The sequence below is a fragment of the Cynoglossus semilaevis genome, chromosome 20, assembly GCF_000523025.1.
Source record: "Cynoglossus semilaevis isolate Cse_v1.0 chromosome 20, Cse_v1.0, whole genome shotgun sequence".
NCBI lineage: Eukaryota > Metazoa > Chordata > Actinopteri > Pleuronectiformes > Cynoglossidae > Cynoglossus > Cynoglossus semilaevis.
In genome coordinates, this window is record NC_024326.1 from 15,071,876 (window position 1) to 15,086,423 (window position 14,548).

At 46.3% G+C, this 14,548-nt stretch overlaps 2 protein-coding genes across 6 annotated transcripts in view; both read right to left on the reverse strand.

The window, feature by feature from the left end:
* Positions 1-14,548, reverse strand: part of zmynd11 (zinc finger, MYND-type containing 11) — a 33,525-nt gene that overhangs the window by 11,440 nt on the left and 7,537 nt on the right. For 2 of the 4 annotated variants that reach the window (XM_025066069.1, XM_025066067.1), the window contains 6 exons: positions 13,989-14,107; positions 13,261-13,606; positions 12,441-12,515; positions 11,729-12,007; positions 7,494-7,679; positions 6,441-6,926 (listed from right to left, as the gene is read on the reverse strand). In XM_025066069.1, the coding sequence (XP_024921837.1) occupies positions 6,804-6,926; positions 7,494-7,679; positions 11,729-12,007; positions 12,441-12,515; positions 13,261-13,606; positions 13,989-14,107 (1,128 nt within the window). In that variant the 3' untranslated portion in view covers positions 6,441-6,803. Of the gene's footprint in view, positions 1-6,440; positions 6,927-7,493; positions 7,680-10,676; positions 10,941-11,728; positions 12,008-12,440; positions 12,516-13,260; positions 13,607-13,988; positions 14,108-14,548 lie in introns of those variants that run through there. The other 2 variants (XM_025066068.1, XM_008335065.3) reach the window with 2 other exon arrangements.
* Positions 29-4,336, reverse strand: znf622 (zinc finger protein 622). Of its 2 annotated transcripts, none has more exons than XM_008335064.3 (7): positions 3,787-3,933; positions 2,832-3,405; positions 2,075-2,344; positions 1,353-1,515; positions 909-1,021; positions 483-620; positions 29-374 (listed from the first exon to the last, which is right to left on the reverse strand). In XM_008335064.3, exons 2-7 carry the CDS (start codon positions 3,397-3,399, stop codon positions 241-243), a joined length of 1,386 nt encoding a protein of 461 aa, XP_008333286.1. In that variant the 5' UTR covers positions 3,400-3,405; positions 3,787-3,933; the 3' UTR covers positions 29-240. The 2 variants fall into 2 exon arrangements, with proteins under 2 accessions (XP_008333286.1, XP_008333285.1); XM_008335063.3 differs by lacking the exon at positions 3,787-3,933 and adding an exon at positions 3,940-4,336 and having other exon boundaries at positions 30-374.

The following is a 14,548-nucleotide window of genomic DNA, read 5'->3' on the forward strand; positions in this document are numbered from 1 at the left end:
GAGGACCAGGACTGGACCAAACTTCATACTTATAGAACAATTGTCTGTAAATGTTGACGGTTTTTCTTTCTGTCCAGATCTGTGACCCCCCCCCCCCCCACACACACACACACACTCATTCACGTACGGCAGCCACAGGTTGAGTGTTTTGATTGGTGTAGGCTGACTGAGGCCCCCAGGTCCAAGGTCCAGGAGCAGGTCTGTGGTCCAGGTCTGTGGTCCAGGTCTGTGGTCCGAGGATCAGAACATGACCTGGACTCTGAAGTGCTTCTGTTTGGTGGCGTTGTTGCTCATTCCCGTCTTCAACATCCACTTGGACTTCATCATCTGCACATAGCGCATGTCCTTCTGTCTCTGATAGGGGGCGCTAATGCCTAAAAGAACATAAAAAAAAACAAGGAAAACAGTAGGATTAAAGACGGTGTTAGAAGAGAACACACACACACACACACACACACACACACGCGCACACACACACACACCTTCTCCCCAGCCCAGAGCCTTGTACTGCCTCAGGACGCGGCCCACGGCGTTCCTGTTGTGGGCCAGCGCCACGGTCCGCTCGGCTCCGAACCGTTGTCTGTAGTACCTCATCAGGGAACGATGTCCAATCTTCGCTCCTGGAGGAGAAATAAAAACTTGATCTAAAAGTCTCCACACGATAAACGTTAAAAAGGCTAGGATCAAAGCAAGACAGAGCTAACTGTTAGCTAACTGTAAGCTAACTTTTAGATAACTGTTAGCTAACTGTTAGACAACTGTTAGCTAACTGTTAGATAACTGTTAGATAACTGTTAGATAACTGTTAGCACCCAACTAATATGTAACTAAAAGTCAAATGGCACAAGCAACAGAACAGCGCCAACTGATGGAGCAGTGTGACCCCGCCCACCCCCAGTGTTGCCCACCTGAGGGCAGTATAAGCTCCATGGTGTCGTCGTGGTACTCCAGGTTCTTTTCTGGCAGTTCTTCTTCCGTGGCCTCACGATCTCCTCCGTCCTCTCCGTCTGGGTAGCTGCTCCTGTGAACAAACAAACCCGTCTCACCAACAGACACAGAAGCTTCCTTTCTTCTTCTACTGTGAGTTCTGGAGCAGACGTCACCGTCAGTGTCGCTCCAACAACATTTCATGAAGTGTGTGCTGTTGATCCTGAAGTCCTTCAGGACCGAGTCCATGGACCATGGACTTTAAGGAAGTCTTTAGTTTATTTGAGTCAGTGGTGCGGTAGCAGCGGTTGCCATGGCGCCCTCTTGTGGCCATTGATGACATGGCGTACATGAGTACAGCCTAATGAACCAACAACCGGTCCTGCTGTTTTGGACCAGGACTAGAACTAAACGACTTTTCTTACCTGAAGTCATAGAAATCTGCAAACTCCAGAGCAGCATCGCCGTCTGTGAAGAGCTTACAGTGGCTCTTGTCAGTCATGTGACTCTGCACAGCCTCTGTGGAATAAAACGAACGCCCCTTCTCGTTGCACCACAAACAGACGTTTCCTGCACCAATTTTTTCACCTGTAAACAAAAGTACGAGAACATTTTGTACAGGTCGATGATTTGACATGTTGGGTCCAACCTTCATAAATTGATCTGAACATTTAATTTTCTGATTTATTACTGTCCCCACATAAAGTTCAACATTACACTAGATTAAGGCAGAAATGGAGCAGCTTGGTCTGAACTAAAATCTCTGATTTTCTCCATGGACTTTGGTCTGAACTAAAATCTCTGATTTTCTCCATGGACTTTGGTCTGAACTAAAATCTCTGATTTTCTCCATGGACTTTGGTCTGAACTAAAATCTCTGATTTTCTCCATGGACTTTGGTCTGAACTAAAATCTCTGATTTTCTCCATGGACTTTGGTCTGAACTAAAATCTCTGATTTTCTCCATGGACTTTGGTCTGAACTAAAATCTCTGATTTTCTCCATGGACTTTGGTCTGAACTAAAATCTCTGATTTTCTCCATGGACTTTGGTCTGAACTAAAATCTCTGATTTTCTCCATGGACTTTGGTAGAAGGGAGCTCAAGCTGTCTAACAGTGACAACCTGTGGCCACTTTCCAAACCCACCTAGGTAACGGACGAGGCCCCTGAGGTCGACGAGGAACTCCACGTCTGGGATGAAGAAACTGTGAACTCTGGTCATGTGATCGACGTTCTTCACGAGTGTCTTTGAGTGATGGGAACAGAACAGGCAGTCGGTGACGGGAATGGAGCCTGGCAGAGATGCAGGGTGGAGGTCAGACAGAGACTCCACCTCCTCAACCACCTCCTCCATCAACATCTCCTCCTCTTCCTCCTCGTCGTCCTCCATTTCTTCATCAACATCCTCCCACTCTTCTGAAAGGTGAAAAAGACTAAAGGTTAGCTTTGCTGCTAGCTCCAACATAATCACAAGATTGAAAACAAAACATCTACTAGAAAAGAATGGAAACAAAGAAATGACATAAAACAAAGTAAAAAAAACCCTAATCCATGTTAAACCTAGCCTAACCTGAACAGAACCAACGCAGAAATTCTAATTACGTCCTTAATTGACTTGATCATGTCTAAAAAAAAATCTGTCAACACTGTGTTTTTGGCAAATACAGTTATTGTTATTAATTCATTTGTTTAGTTTTAATGATAAAACTCTAAATAGCTTTGAAATGTAACCAGTTGAAAAAATAAAGCTGAACGTTAGCTGAACGCTGCTATTATTTAGCTGTAAATAAACAAAATAAAATCATTTTTTGGATTTCTCGCGTCTTCATCGAATCCTGATGTATATTCTGTGGGCGGGGCTTAGATTTGACAGTTTCACCACGACCACCATGTTTTTCCTCACCTTCCTCAGCGACACCTCCATCTTCTCTCTCCCTTCTCTTGGCCTGTTCCTCCAACCACATCACCCTGGGGGGTTTCTCCGGCTTCTCCGCCCTGCCCTTGGCCGCTGCCCCGACCTCCTGCTGCTGGGCCGGGCCAGACCTCTGCTGCTCCTTCAGGACTTGCTGTAAGGCCTGGTTCCTGGCGTCGTGATCCACCTTGTCGTGGCCCAGTCCTTTCTCCAGGTTCTTCTCGTTCATCTTCTCCACCTTCTTCTGCGCGGCCAGCAGCGCCTGCTTCTCGGCCTGCTGGTGTCGACTGGACTGCAGGTGGTTCTGGTAGGCGTTGACACTGGAAAACTTCTTGTTGCAGACGGAACAGGCCTCGGCGGCCGAGCTATCGCTCAGGTGCTGCTCTGCCGCTGTCCGCTGAGCCACCACCCGCTCCTGGAAGTTCTCAGCGGTGACGGGCGGCATGTCGGCCACCTTACGCTTGAGGTTGTATCGGTGCCAGTCTGTCTTGTAGTGGGAGCGCTGCACCTCCCCATCTGCAAAGGCCACCCTGCAGCTGATGCAGGTGTAGGACGTCATGACAGCCTGCAGGTTCAACAGATAAGGTTTCTTTATTCAGTCAAACTAAACAGAAATGGACAAAACAGTGGAACAGTTGTTCACTAAAGAAAAACACGTTTTTATGTATGTACTTAAACGGCGACATAAGTTAGTCAAAATGACTAAAGTTCTGATGGTTCTGAAGGTCAAAACAGCTAACCTACAATCACCACATGGTTAAATGTTTCCCGCTTTAATATAAACATATTCTTAAATCAATGTTAAAATGTCTGAGCCGTTTAATGTAAAACTGAGGTTAGCTTAGCCTCGCAGGCTGCTCTGCAGCTAACTTTACCACTCGGTAATTATTCCGTTTTCGTGGATGTCTTGGGATAAAAATCACAAAAACAAAAGTTAATGTCTCACCAGAGGACGTTGTCGAACAGATATGAATGTGTCTCAAACACCAGCAGCTGTGAAGAAAACAGCTAACGAGGCTATAGACACCAGGCTAACGATCAGCTAACCAAACCTGTGCTAAGCCCCAGGTAAGATGCTAACAAGCTGCTAATAACAAACCTGTAGTGTGGCAGGTGAGACCGAAGCACCTTCGGCCGCTGATATTTATGATAAATGTAGTCTTTTCAGATGAAAAGCTTGTAACAAAATGGCCACGGCTGCTCAAAACCGACCGCAGGTGAAAATCGGCAGAACCCTCCAATGACACCGGCGAAACACGGACAACGACCTCCTTATTGGTTAAATCTTTTTAGACTGGAGCTCCAGCCATGATGCTAACAAACGATCGACTAAAACAGTGACAGGAAGTGTCCTGTGAAGAGTTCAATTGATCGATTTGACGACTTCTTTCAGCCTCAATGTTGTTGCTTCTCTGACGAACACGTGTGGATCGACGACTGCTCCCTTCTTCGTAGCATGAGCAGAAACGTGACGAAGCGTTGGTGGCTCACTGCCGCCACCTATTGGGTGAACCCAGCACTGCACGATTATATCATATAAACAGTATATACGTACATACCTTATACTTGTAGTATATACTGTATATATACATATTTATATACGACCTGACCTTTCAACCTTCTCCCTCTTCATTAACCTCCTTCCACTAACAACTATTTGTTCATGTACTCCGTGTTTCCCACTCATATAAATATAAAAACCAGGAAACTCTGCAAAAAGTTTGATGCATTTATTTTTTCCATGTTAGCACATAGAATATATTTATATACATATTGCTAGCTAAAGCATCCAAAAAGGAGGAGGTGCTTAGAAAATGTTGAGTCGTGATTTGTTTTCATTTCACCTGTGACAGAACAGAAGTTTAAAATGTCAGGGACAAGAATGAAGTCCAGACCAGTTCTAGTCCAGGTCCTGGTGAGAAACCACGGTTGGACTTCAACCATGACCACACCTTAAAATGGACTTTGATCGAAGGCGGTTGTAAACGACCAACTGATCCATCCAGGAAAACTAACAGAGACACATCCACAGCTTTTATTCATGCAGGTGGAATGGAAGCAAAATAAAAAAAAAAAAAAAAAAAAAAACTTTTCCACACGGCGGAAAAAAAATAAAACACTGAACCCTTCACATCTGGATGGACAAATGTAATGATGGAAAAAACAGCAGCCATAGAAAAGGAGGAAGTGAAAGGAGAAGTTAGGGGAAAAGACTGTCGGAATAAAGTCGTACAAAAGAGACGCTAGCGCTGGTCCAGGAGTCAACAGAAGTCTGTGGATTCATTCGTAGTGTACAATCACTGTGCTCTTATTTACATGTAGTGCAACAAAGAGGGAACTTGGAGCTGTGAGCGCCCCCTGCTGTGCCCCCTGATTTTCTCCCCCAGCTCCAGCAGTCAGAGTAGAGCCTGGTCCTGGTACTGGACCGGTTTCTGGCTGATCCTCAGACCAGGGGGCGCTCACAGCTCACGGAGTTGTTGGTGACGTCTGTGTGTGCGTCACCAACAACTCTGAAATAAACTGACCAATAAAAGACAAGTAAAAGGAGAAAGGAGTGGAGTTCAGAACAGAGGAGAAGACTGCTGCTGTAGAAGGACCAGGACTAGGACCAGGTTTCTGTAACATTAACTGAGTGAATTTGGAGGACAGTGTTTGAACAGCGGTGATTCAGTTCACAGTCACTGATCTGTAAAAGGAGAATAAAGTTGAACTTCATTCCTGGTAAAAAAAAACAAAAACCCACAGACTGTGGAACCAAAGAAGGTCAGGTTTGAAGAACATCTCAGATAAAGGTCAGAGTGGACTTTGTCCTCAGAGTCATCGGATTAAAAAATATATTCTTTTAGATTTGATCTAAGATTATCAGAGGGAAGAATTTGTTGGTTTTTTTTCTGTTCCAATTACAGGTCAAGGTCACATGACCAAACCACGGAAACCTTTGTCTAATGACTTTTTGTCATGATCCAAATAACATCAACATCAACTGGATGATTTGTCCAGTCAGTATCTCCTAGAGCTGACCTTATGACCCTGTGTTCAATATTTGACTAACAAAAAAACTAACCTGTGACTGAGGGACTTTAATAAGACCAACATTAGCTCAAGTTTCTGTCATCGCACACACGAAGCTAAAGTTAATAAACCCCAACCCTCCCACACGGAAGACCATGGAGAAAATCAGAGATTTTAGTTCAGACCAAACCTCATGGAGAAAATCAGAGATTTTCTCCATGGACTTTGGTCTGACCTAAAATCTCTGATTTTCTCCATGGACTGTGGTCTGAACTAAAATCTCTGATTTTCTCCATGGACTTTGGTCTGACCTAAAATCTCTGATTTTCTCCATGGACTGTGGTCTGAACTAAAATCTCTGATTTTCTCCATGAGGTTTGGTCTGAACTAAAATCTCTGATTTTCTCCATGAGGTTTGGTGTGTGACAGGTAGTGTTCACAGCCTGTGGTTTCATTTTGGAAAAATCCATTAAAAAACATCATTGTGTTATACTGATTCTAAGGTCCAGAGGGCGCTGTCTTCAGCTACGTTTGTTCTTGTTGACCACTGCTTCTGGTCATATTTCTGTTTGTTTTTTTAAAAAGAAGAACGTTTCGGTGTGAAGGCAGGTTGATGCAGGAAACTACAACAAAACTACAGCAAACACTCTTCTGTTGTGTCAACGTGCGCTTGTTGCCGTTACACTGAGAAAGGTATTTTTCACTTAAAAAGTTCTGGTAACAAAATGTTGGTGAATGACTTATTCATCACTTCCTGTGACACCAGTTCAAACCTCAGTAAAAAGACAAAACCATATCAACAACATGTCCTCAAGGAAAACAACAAAACAGGGCCGACCATAAAAAAGTAGAAAACAGTTAAATTAACGAGAAAGTCAATGTTTTTTCTGGAGAGCAGAAGCACGTGTGTGTGTGTGTGTGTGTGTGTGTGTGTGTGTGTGTGTGCGTGGCTCATCTCTTCCTGCGGCAGGTGCGTTTGTGGTCGGCGTGCCAGTGCTCCTGCTGACACTTGATGGAGCAGTAGGAGGTGTTCCAGCAGCAGTGGTACATGGCCTCCTCCTCACAGTTATAGCACTGTGGAGACAGCACACAGACAGGGGGCGCTGTTAGCACTGAAAGTTCTACCGTGGGTCAAACTTGAGCAAAGTTTGGTCAGCAGCTCAGGACACATTTTGGGCTAACCTTTAGCTAGTTTAGCTAGTTAGCTTAGTTTCAGGAATCATTTCCTAAGTTTGTGTTGCTACCATTTAGCTACTCTGGCTAAGTTTTACATATTCATGTGCAAACCATCAATGATTTATTGATAAATTTGGACCTGGTTTTGTTTAGTTGTTTTTTTTGTTATAGTTGTTTTTGGTCTAATTTTGACTCATTCATTTTCTCCACGTCTTTGGACTAAAGGAGGAGAACAACAACAACAACAACAACGACAACAACAACAACAACAACGACAACAACAACGACAACAACGACGACAACAACAAGGAAAAACAGACTTAATTATTTATATTAAACAGTGGGTTTATAAAAATGGAATTATGTTTCCTATATTTTTCCACCGCTAAAGTTTCCATGCACACTCACCCCCTGCTCACACACTCACCCACTGCTCACACACTCCCCCCCTGCTCACACACTCACCCACTGCTTCTTCTTGGTCTGAGAGATGAGCTGTTTGTGCTGTGCCACCAGTTTCTTCACCTCCTCCACCAGCTCCTCTTTACACTTCTCCTTCACCTGCTTACACTTCCTCTCCATCTCCGCCTGAGCCGAGGACACAGCTTTGTTCACCGCCTGTCGCTTCTCCTCCTCCATCTCTGCACGCAGCTGAGGGAAACACACACACACACACACACACACACACGTACGACTGATTAGACAGTTAGACTCACGCACCAACTCTTCTGCAGCACAGCTGTGTGTTTGTTTTTTCACTTTATAAGACTGAGCGTTTGGCTGTTTTTCAACAGCTACTTGTTTATCTTGACTTTTATTTAACAACGTTTGAATATGTTTTTAGTTGTTTTGTATTAACTAGTCTCATAGTCCAGCAGTAACTAGTAACAGATAAGTGCAGTAACCATCGTCCTCCTTCACCACAGCCTGGACTTTAACGTTACTGAAAACAGTGGTGGAAGTGAAACGAATGTTAAATGAGGAGACAGAACCGACTCCTCCTCCTCTTCCTCCTCCTACTGTGATAGAACACAGTCAGCTCCAGTCTGACCTCATACTTCCTGGTCTGCAGTATGAGGGGAGGAGGAGCAATAGGAGGAGGAGCAATAGGAGGAGGAGCAATAGGAGGAGGAGCAATAGGAGGAGGAGCAATAGGAGGAGGAGCAATAGGAGGAGGAGCAATAGGAGGAGGAGCAATAGGAGGAGGAGCAATAGGAGGAGGAGCAATAGGAGGAGGAGCAATAGGAGGAGGAGCAATAGGAGGAGGAGCAATAGGAGGAGGAGCAATAGGAGGAGGAGCAATAGGAGGAGGAGCAATAGGAGGAGGAGCAATAGGAGGAGGAGCAATAGGAGGAGGAGCAATAGGAGGAGGAGCAATAGGAGGAGGAGCAATAGGAGGAGGAGCAATAGGAGGAGGAGCAATAGGAGGAGGAGCAATAGGAGGAGGAGCAATAGGAGGAGGAGCAATAGGAGGAGGAGCAATAGGAGGAGGAGCAATAGGAGGAGGAGCAATAGGAGGAGGAGCAATAGGAGGAGGAGCAATAGGAGGAGGAGCAATAGGAGGAGGAGCAATAGGAGGAGGAGCAATAGGAGGAGGAGCAATAGGAGGAGGAGCAATAGGAGGAGGAGCAATAGGAGGAGGAGCAATAGGAGGAGGAGCAATAGGAGGAGGAGCAATAGGAGGAGGAGCAATAGGAGGAGGAGCAATAGGAGGAGGAGCAATAGGAGGAGGAGCAATAGGAGGAGGAGCAATAGGAGGAGGAGCAATAGGAGGAGGAGCAATAGGAGGAGGAGCAATAGGAGGAGGAGCAATAGGAGGAGGAGCAATAGGAGGAGGAGCAATAGGAGGAGGAGCAATAGGAGGAGGAGCAATAGGAGGAGGAGCAATAGGAGGAGGAGCAATAGGAGGAGGAGCAATAGGAGGAGGAGCAATAGGAGGAGGAGCAATAGGAGGAGGAGCAATAGGAGGAGGAGCAATAGGAGGAGGAGCAATAGGAGGAGGAGCAATAGGAGGAGGAGCAATAGGAGGAGGAGCAATAGGAGGAGGAGCAATAGGAGGAGGAGCAATAGGAGGAGGAGCAATAGGAGGAGGAGCAATAGGAGGAGGAGCAATAGGAGGAGGAGCAATAGGAGGAGGAGCAATAGGAGGAGGAGCAATAGGAGGAGGAGCAATAGGAGGAGGAGCAATAGGAGGAGGAGCAATAGGAGGAGGAGCAATAGGAGGAGGAGCAATAGGAGGAGGAGCAATAGGAGGAGGAGCAATAGGAACTAAAGTCTCAGTTCCTGGTTCCTCCTCCAGAGTAGGAGTGTACCTGGACCACAGAGCAGGTCTTCTGTCCTTCTACAGAGTCTCTGACTCCATGACTCTCCTCCACAGAGTCCAGACCACATTCACTCAGCCTCTCTATGCTGGATTTTGTCTTTATTATCCTCCTGGAGCCACAGCAGAGTTCTGTAAACTCAGATAGACTTGAGTTTTTTCAGCTTTAAATCTTTGAACTTTCTCATTGCTGTCATCAGCTGTCAATCAAAACAAAGATGGTGGGCGGGCTCTTTGAGGTGTGCTCCTTTCCTGTAGTCCTGATGTGTTGACTTTGTGGAGGTGGAGCTGCAGTGGTGGAGGATCTGGCTGCTCCTGGTCATTTGTTTCTTCACCTGAACTGACTTTTGTCCACATGAAAACCTGAACAGAGTTTGGTGTTTGTTCATTTCCTTCTTTTCCTGCAGCTGAAGCTTCAACAGAGAAATCAGCAGAACTTCCTTCATCAGTGAGGTTTTAAAAAACACAACTCTATCATCAGCATAGAAGCTGTGTCCAGTTTTTCTACATCAGTGTCAACAGTTTTCTTCTTTGGTTCAACTGTAATGATGGTGATGATCTTCAGTCAGGAGCTGATTGGTTCTTTTTCTTTTCCTCACGTCAGATGGACGTGAAACAAAGTCAATGTCTTCATGAAATCACTGAACAATAAAGATGGAGATCAAGTCAATACATGTGGGGTTTTTTCTCTCTTTTCTCTTCATACGGTTGTTCCTAATTCAACAGAACGTTCTCATCATCATCACATTGGTCCATCCACTTAGAATCAGTGGTGCAATACAGTAGTGTAGCTGTGGACCAAAGTCAGGCCTGAGGACCAACTGTGGTCCTTGGAGAATTTTCCTTCCAGGAACAGTCTATAGGGGGCAGCCTTCACACACTTGTACTGTGGTTACATTTAAGCCTTTGAAGTACTACACTAGTTAAAACTTTAAAGACACCATTGATTTACAAAACAGCACTGATGAACTGTCTTCATCTAGAGAACACCACTCTGACTAACAGAGACCCCTGCTGTTCAGTATGAACATTGGCGCCTCATGTACAAACAAAAACCAACGTAGGAATGTGAGCTGGCCGACGCCCCTTTTTTATGATGAAATCAATCAATCAACTCTTTGACCATGAGGCCGCAGGTGTTGACGTCAGCGCTGACTGATGGTGAAGATATGTACTACACAGATATGTAGTTATTGAGTATATAAAGATTGACTTCACACTGACGTGATGTGGCACTGCTGGCAACCCCTTGGCGGACCAGCAGGGGTCCACGGACCAGTGGTTGAAAGCCCCTGAGTGACACGATGTCAGGTCCTGTCGGTGCCTACCTTCTCCAGAGCTTCTCTGACCACCCTCTCCGTCTCCCTCTTGTTGTCGGCCTTCATCATCTCTTTCACGTCGTTAAAAACCTTGGTGTACTTCTCGTGGCACATGTTCTGACAGGTGCCGTCACTGCTGGTCTGGGTCCCGCGGTGAAGCGTTCGCGGCGATCCACCGACGGCCTTCTTGGTCTGCGTGGAGACGGACAGCTTCTCAGGCTGCTGTGGCGCAGACGACACAGGGATCTCCTGGCTGGAGCTCACTGCCTCAACCTCTGATGATGGTGATGATCTTCAGTCAGGAGCTGATTGGTTCTTTTTCTTTTCCTCACGTCAGATGGACGTGAAACAAAGTCAATGTCTTCATGAAATCACTGAACAATAAAGATGGAGATCAAGTCAATACATGTGGGGTTTTTTCTCTCTTTTCTCTTCATACGGTTGTTCCTAATTCAACAGAACGTTCTCATCATCATCACATTGGTCCATCCACTTAGAATCAGTGGTGCAATACAGTAGTGTAGCTGTGGACCAAAGTCAGGCCTGAGGACCAACTGTGGTCCTTGGAGAATTTTCCTTCCAGGAACAGTCTATAGGGGGCAGCCTTCACACACTTGTACTGTGGTTACATTTAAGCCTTTGAAGTACTACACTAGTTAAAACTTTAAAGACACCATTGATTTACAAAACAGCACTGATGAACTGTCTTCATCTAGAGAACACCACTCTGACTAACAGAGACCCCTGCTGTTCAGTATGAACATTGGCGCCTCATGTACAAACAAAAACCAACGTAGGAATGTGAGCTGGCCGACGCCCCTTTTTTATGATGAAATCAATCAATCAACTCTTTGACCATGAGGCCGCAGGTGTTGACGTCAGCGCTGACTGATGGTGAAGATATGTACTACACAGATATGTAGTTATTGAGTATATAAAGATTGACTTCACACTGACGTGATGTGGCACTGCTGGCAACCCCTTGGCGGACCAGCAGGGGTCCACGGACCAGTGGTTGAAAGCCCCTGAGTGACACGATGTCAGGTCCTGTCGGTGCCTACCTTCTCCAGAGCTTCTCTGACCACCCTCTCCGTCTCCCTCTTGTTGTCGGCCTTCATCATCTCTTTCACGTCGTTAAAAACCTTGGTGTACTTCTCGTGGCACATGTTCTGACAGGTGCCGTCACTGCTGGTCTGGGTCCCGCGGTGAAGCGTTCGCGGCGATCCACCGACGGCCTTCTTGGTCTGCGTGGAGACGGACAGCTTCTCAGGCTGCTGTGGCGCAGACGACACAGGGATCTCCTGGCTGGAGCTCACTGCCTCAACCTCTGGCTCGGGGTCCTGTTAAAAAAAAAAAAGAGACCAGACTGGACATCAGGAGTCAGGCGTCTCTCCCCGGGTTAAGGTTTGGTCTAAGCTGAAACGGTGTTTCTCGACTCTCATTACTAAAAAGTCTGGGTTCATTTTTTTTAACTACAAACTCAACCTGTCTGTTTGACAACCCTTTGATGTTAGCAGAATGGTCCATGGTGCTGGGTCACAGCTGGGAGTTAGCTTACGCTTTAGCCACATGGTTACAATATTTTCGCTAACTTTTAGCGAAGTTCTGTGTCAGTTTTGGCCTAAAGGTTAACGGGCTACAGGCTAATTAAAGTTCTTCATTTAGTGGGCTATTAGCAGGCTAACTGGAGCAGCTAATGCTATTGCATGTTTTATATATGTTTGTATGTTGATACAAAGAAGTGAAGTGAAACATCATGGCGTGTGGACTTACACTGACTTCCTCTTTGGGCTCCAGCATCTGAGTCCGACGGCTTTTCTTCGCCTTGGGTTCTTGAGTGCCTTTGAGCTGAATCAGTGAAAACACATCAAACACATTTCCCTCCGCCCCTTGATGTCAAAGCTGGGTTGGGTTTTTTTTTCTTTTTTTTTTCTTATTGTTAGTGAACAGTCGGCTGAACCAAAGCTCACCCTTCACTCCCCCGTGGGGAAGTTAAACCAACTCTCTCACCGTGCTCACAGTGGCCTCCCTCTTCTGTTCACCTCCTTCTCCTCCGACACCTGTCAGTGTTTCTACATCCGTGTCACTTCCTGTCTCCCTGGACACTAGGAAGTCTTTTGTTAAGCTAACACGTAGCCTTTGTTCTCGGGCTGAACAATGATCATTTTTGGCTGCTGATCAGACGGAGATGATCGTCGTCAGATTAATGCACGGCTGCATCGGAAATCAACCAAAAGACAGCCAACCACTAGGGGGCGATCACAGTGACCATCTGTGCCACAGGACAACCGACTAACTTATTCAGAAAAAGAAGGGGTTTTTAGGAGGTCAAAGGGCTGTAAGTGCGGAGGTGTCATCAGTGGTCGGACACTGATGACACCTCCTGGGTCCAAGACTTCACTGACAAAGACGCAGCCTTGGTGCGGACAGGCCTGATTTGATTATTCACCCGTGGAACAACGGAGGTGTGTTCTAACTCTGACGTTTAATACGAGACAGAGGTGTTTTTGTTTTTTTAATCTTGATCTAAACTGGGAGCAGTTCTGGTTCCTCTGCATTTCTCATCATTTCTCTTGGTTGTTTCTGAACTCACCTGTCGGACCTGCTCGTTGCTGGTGGAGGAGATGCTGGACTCGGCTTCGTCTGTGCGCTCCATCCTGTCCGTTCTGGTGCCGCCGCCCTCCTCTTCCACCTCCTCCTCCACCTCCTCCTCCTCCTCCACCTCCTCCACCTCCGCATCCTCCCTGTCGTCCCGAAGCTGCTGTCGCTGCGACGGGCTGCCGTCCTCCGTCTTTGTCTTCCACTGACGTCCCTCCTTCAGGAAACGCTGGTAGACCTCCAGCTCCTCACACGCCTTCTTCCAGCCACTGCTGCGCTTCACCTGCAGCTGCTGGACGCTCACCTTGATGTCCTGGATGTTGTCGGAGGGAATCCACGCTCTGCCAGGACAGACCAGGACAACGCATGACACTGCTGCATGGAGTTCCTCCCGGGTCTTCACTCACTCACGCTGAATACTTTCCAATTTGCATGACAAATGTCTTGTTTATGTACAACTGTTCTTTGAAAATGTTGTCACTCGGGGTGTGTATTGTCAAGAATCTGTTGATACGATACGTATCCTTTCGTGAGAGTGTGATCCTAGTCTCAGACTCCGCCCCCCCCAGTGTGATCCTAGTCTCAGACTCCGCCCACCCCAGTGTGATCCTAGTCTCAGACTCCTTTGTTACACGCTCTCAAAAAGTAAATTGTAGGAGAAAAGTTTTGGCCTTTTTGTAATAAAAATGAAACAAAACGTTTCGTGCAGTAGGAGCGGCTGACCTCTGATGCTGGTGTCCAAAGAATCGCACGTCCACCTGGTTGTCCTCCCTCTGCAGCACTTTGGCCGGCCAGTAGCCGAAGCCTTTCATTTTGGCCCACACCAGGTCGTGACTGGGGTTCTGAAGAGAGAAAAATGTCAGAACTAAAGTGCCACACCGTTTTCACATTGTTCTGTAAAAGGTTCACACCAACTTCAAATTCTAAGTTTGCAGCAAGTCTGTGGTTAAAGAGAGCTGTGACCTGCACCCCCAGCAGGTGGCAGTAGAGATAACACTGAGAGAACTACAACAACTCCACACCAGGGGTCGCCCAAACTGGACATTTAAAGGAAGTGGATTTCAGACTAGGCTAAGAAGCAGGTTGTGACCTGGGGGTCAAAGGTCATCCTCCAGAGTTCAACAGAGGAGGAATCCTCTCCTGACCAACTGTCAGATTAGATTAGATTAGATCAAGTAGATTAGGTACCTGGTTGCCCTTCACAGCGCTTCAGTTAGCATCATCTGTTAGCATCATCATGTTAGCATTATCTGTTAGCATCATCATGTTAGCAATGTTAGCAT

What these genes read in the sequence shown, in the direction of transcription:
- znf622 (XM_008335064.3), bottom strand. Translation starts at nt 3,399, where the DNA reads ATGACGTCCTACACCTGCATCAGCTGCAGGGTGGCCTTTGCAGATGGG. An exon ending in TGGAGGTGTCGCTGAGGAAG is followed by an intron (nt 2,345 to 2,831) that starts GTGAGGAAAAAC and finishes TTCACCTTTCAG; the next exon opens with AAGAGTGGGAGGATGTTGAT. An exon ending in GCAGATTTCTATGACTTCAG is followed by an intron (nt 1,022 to 1,352) that starts GTAAGAAAAGTC and finishes GTTTGTTCACAG; the next exon opens with GAGCAGCTACCCAGACGGAG.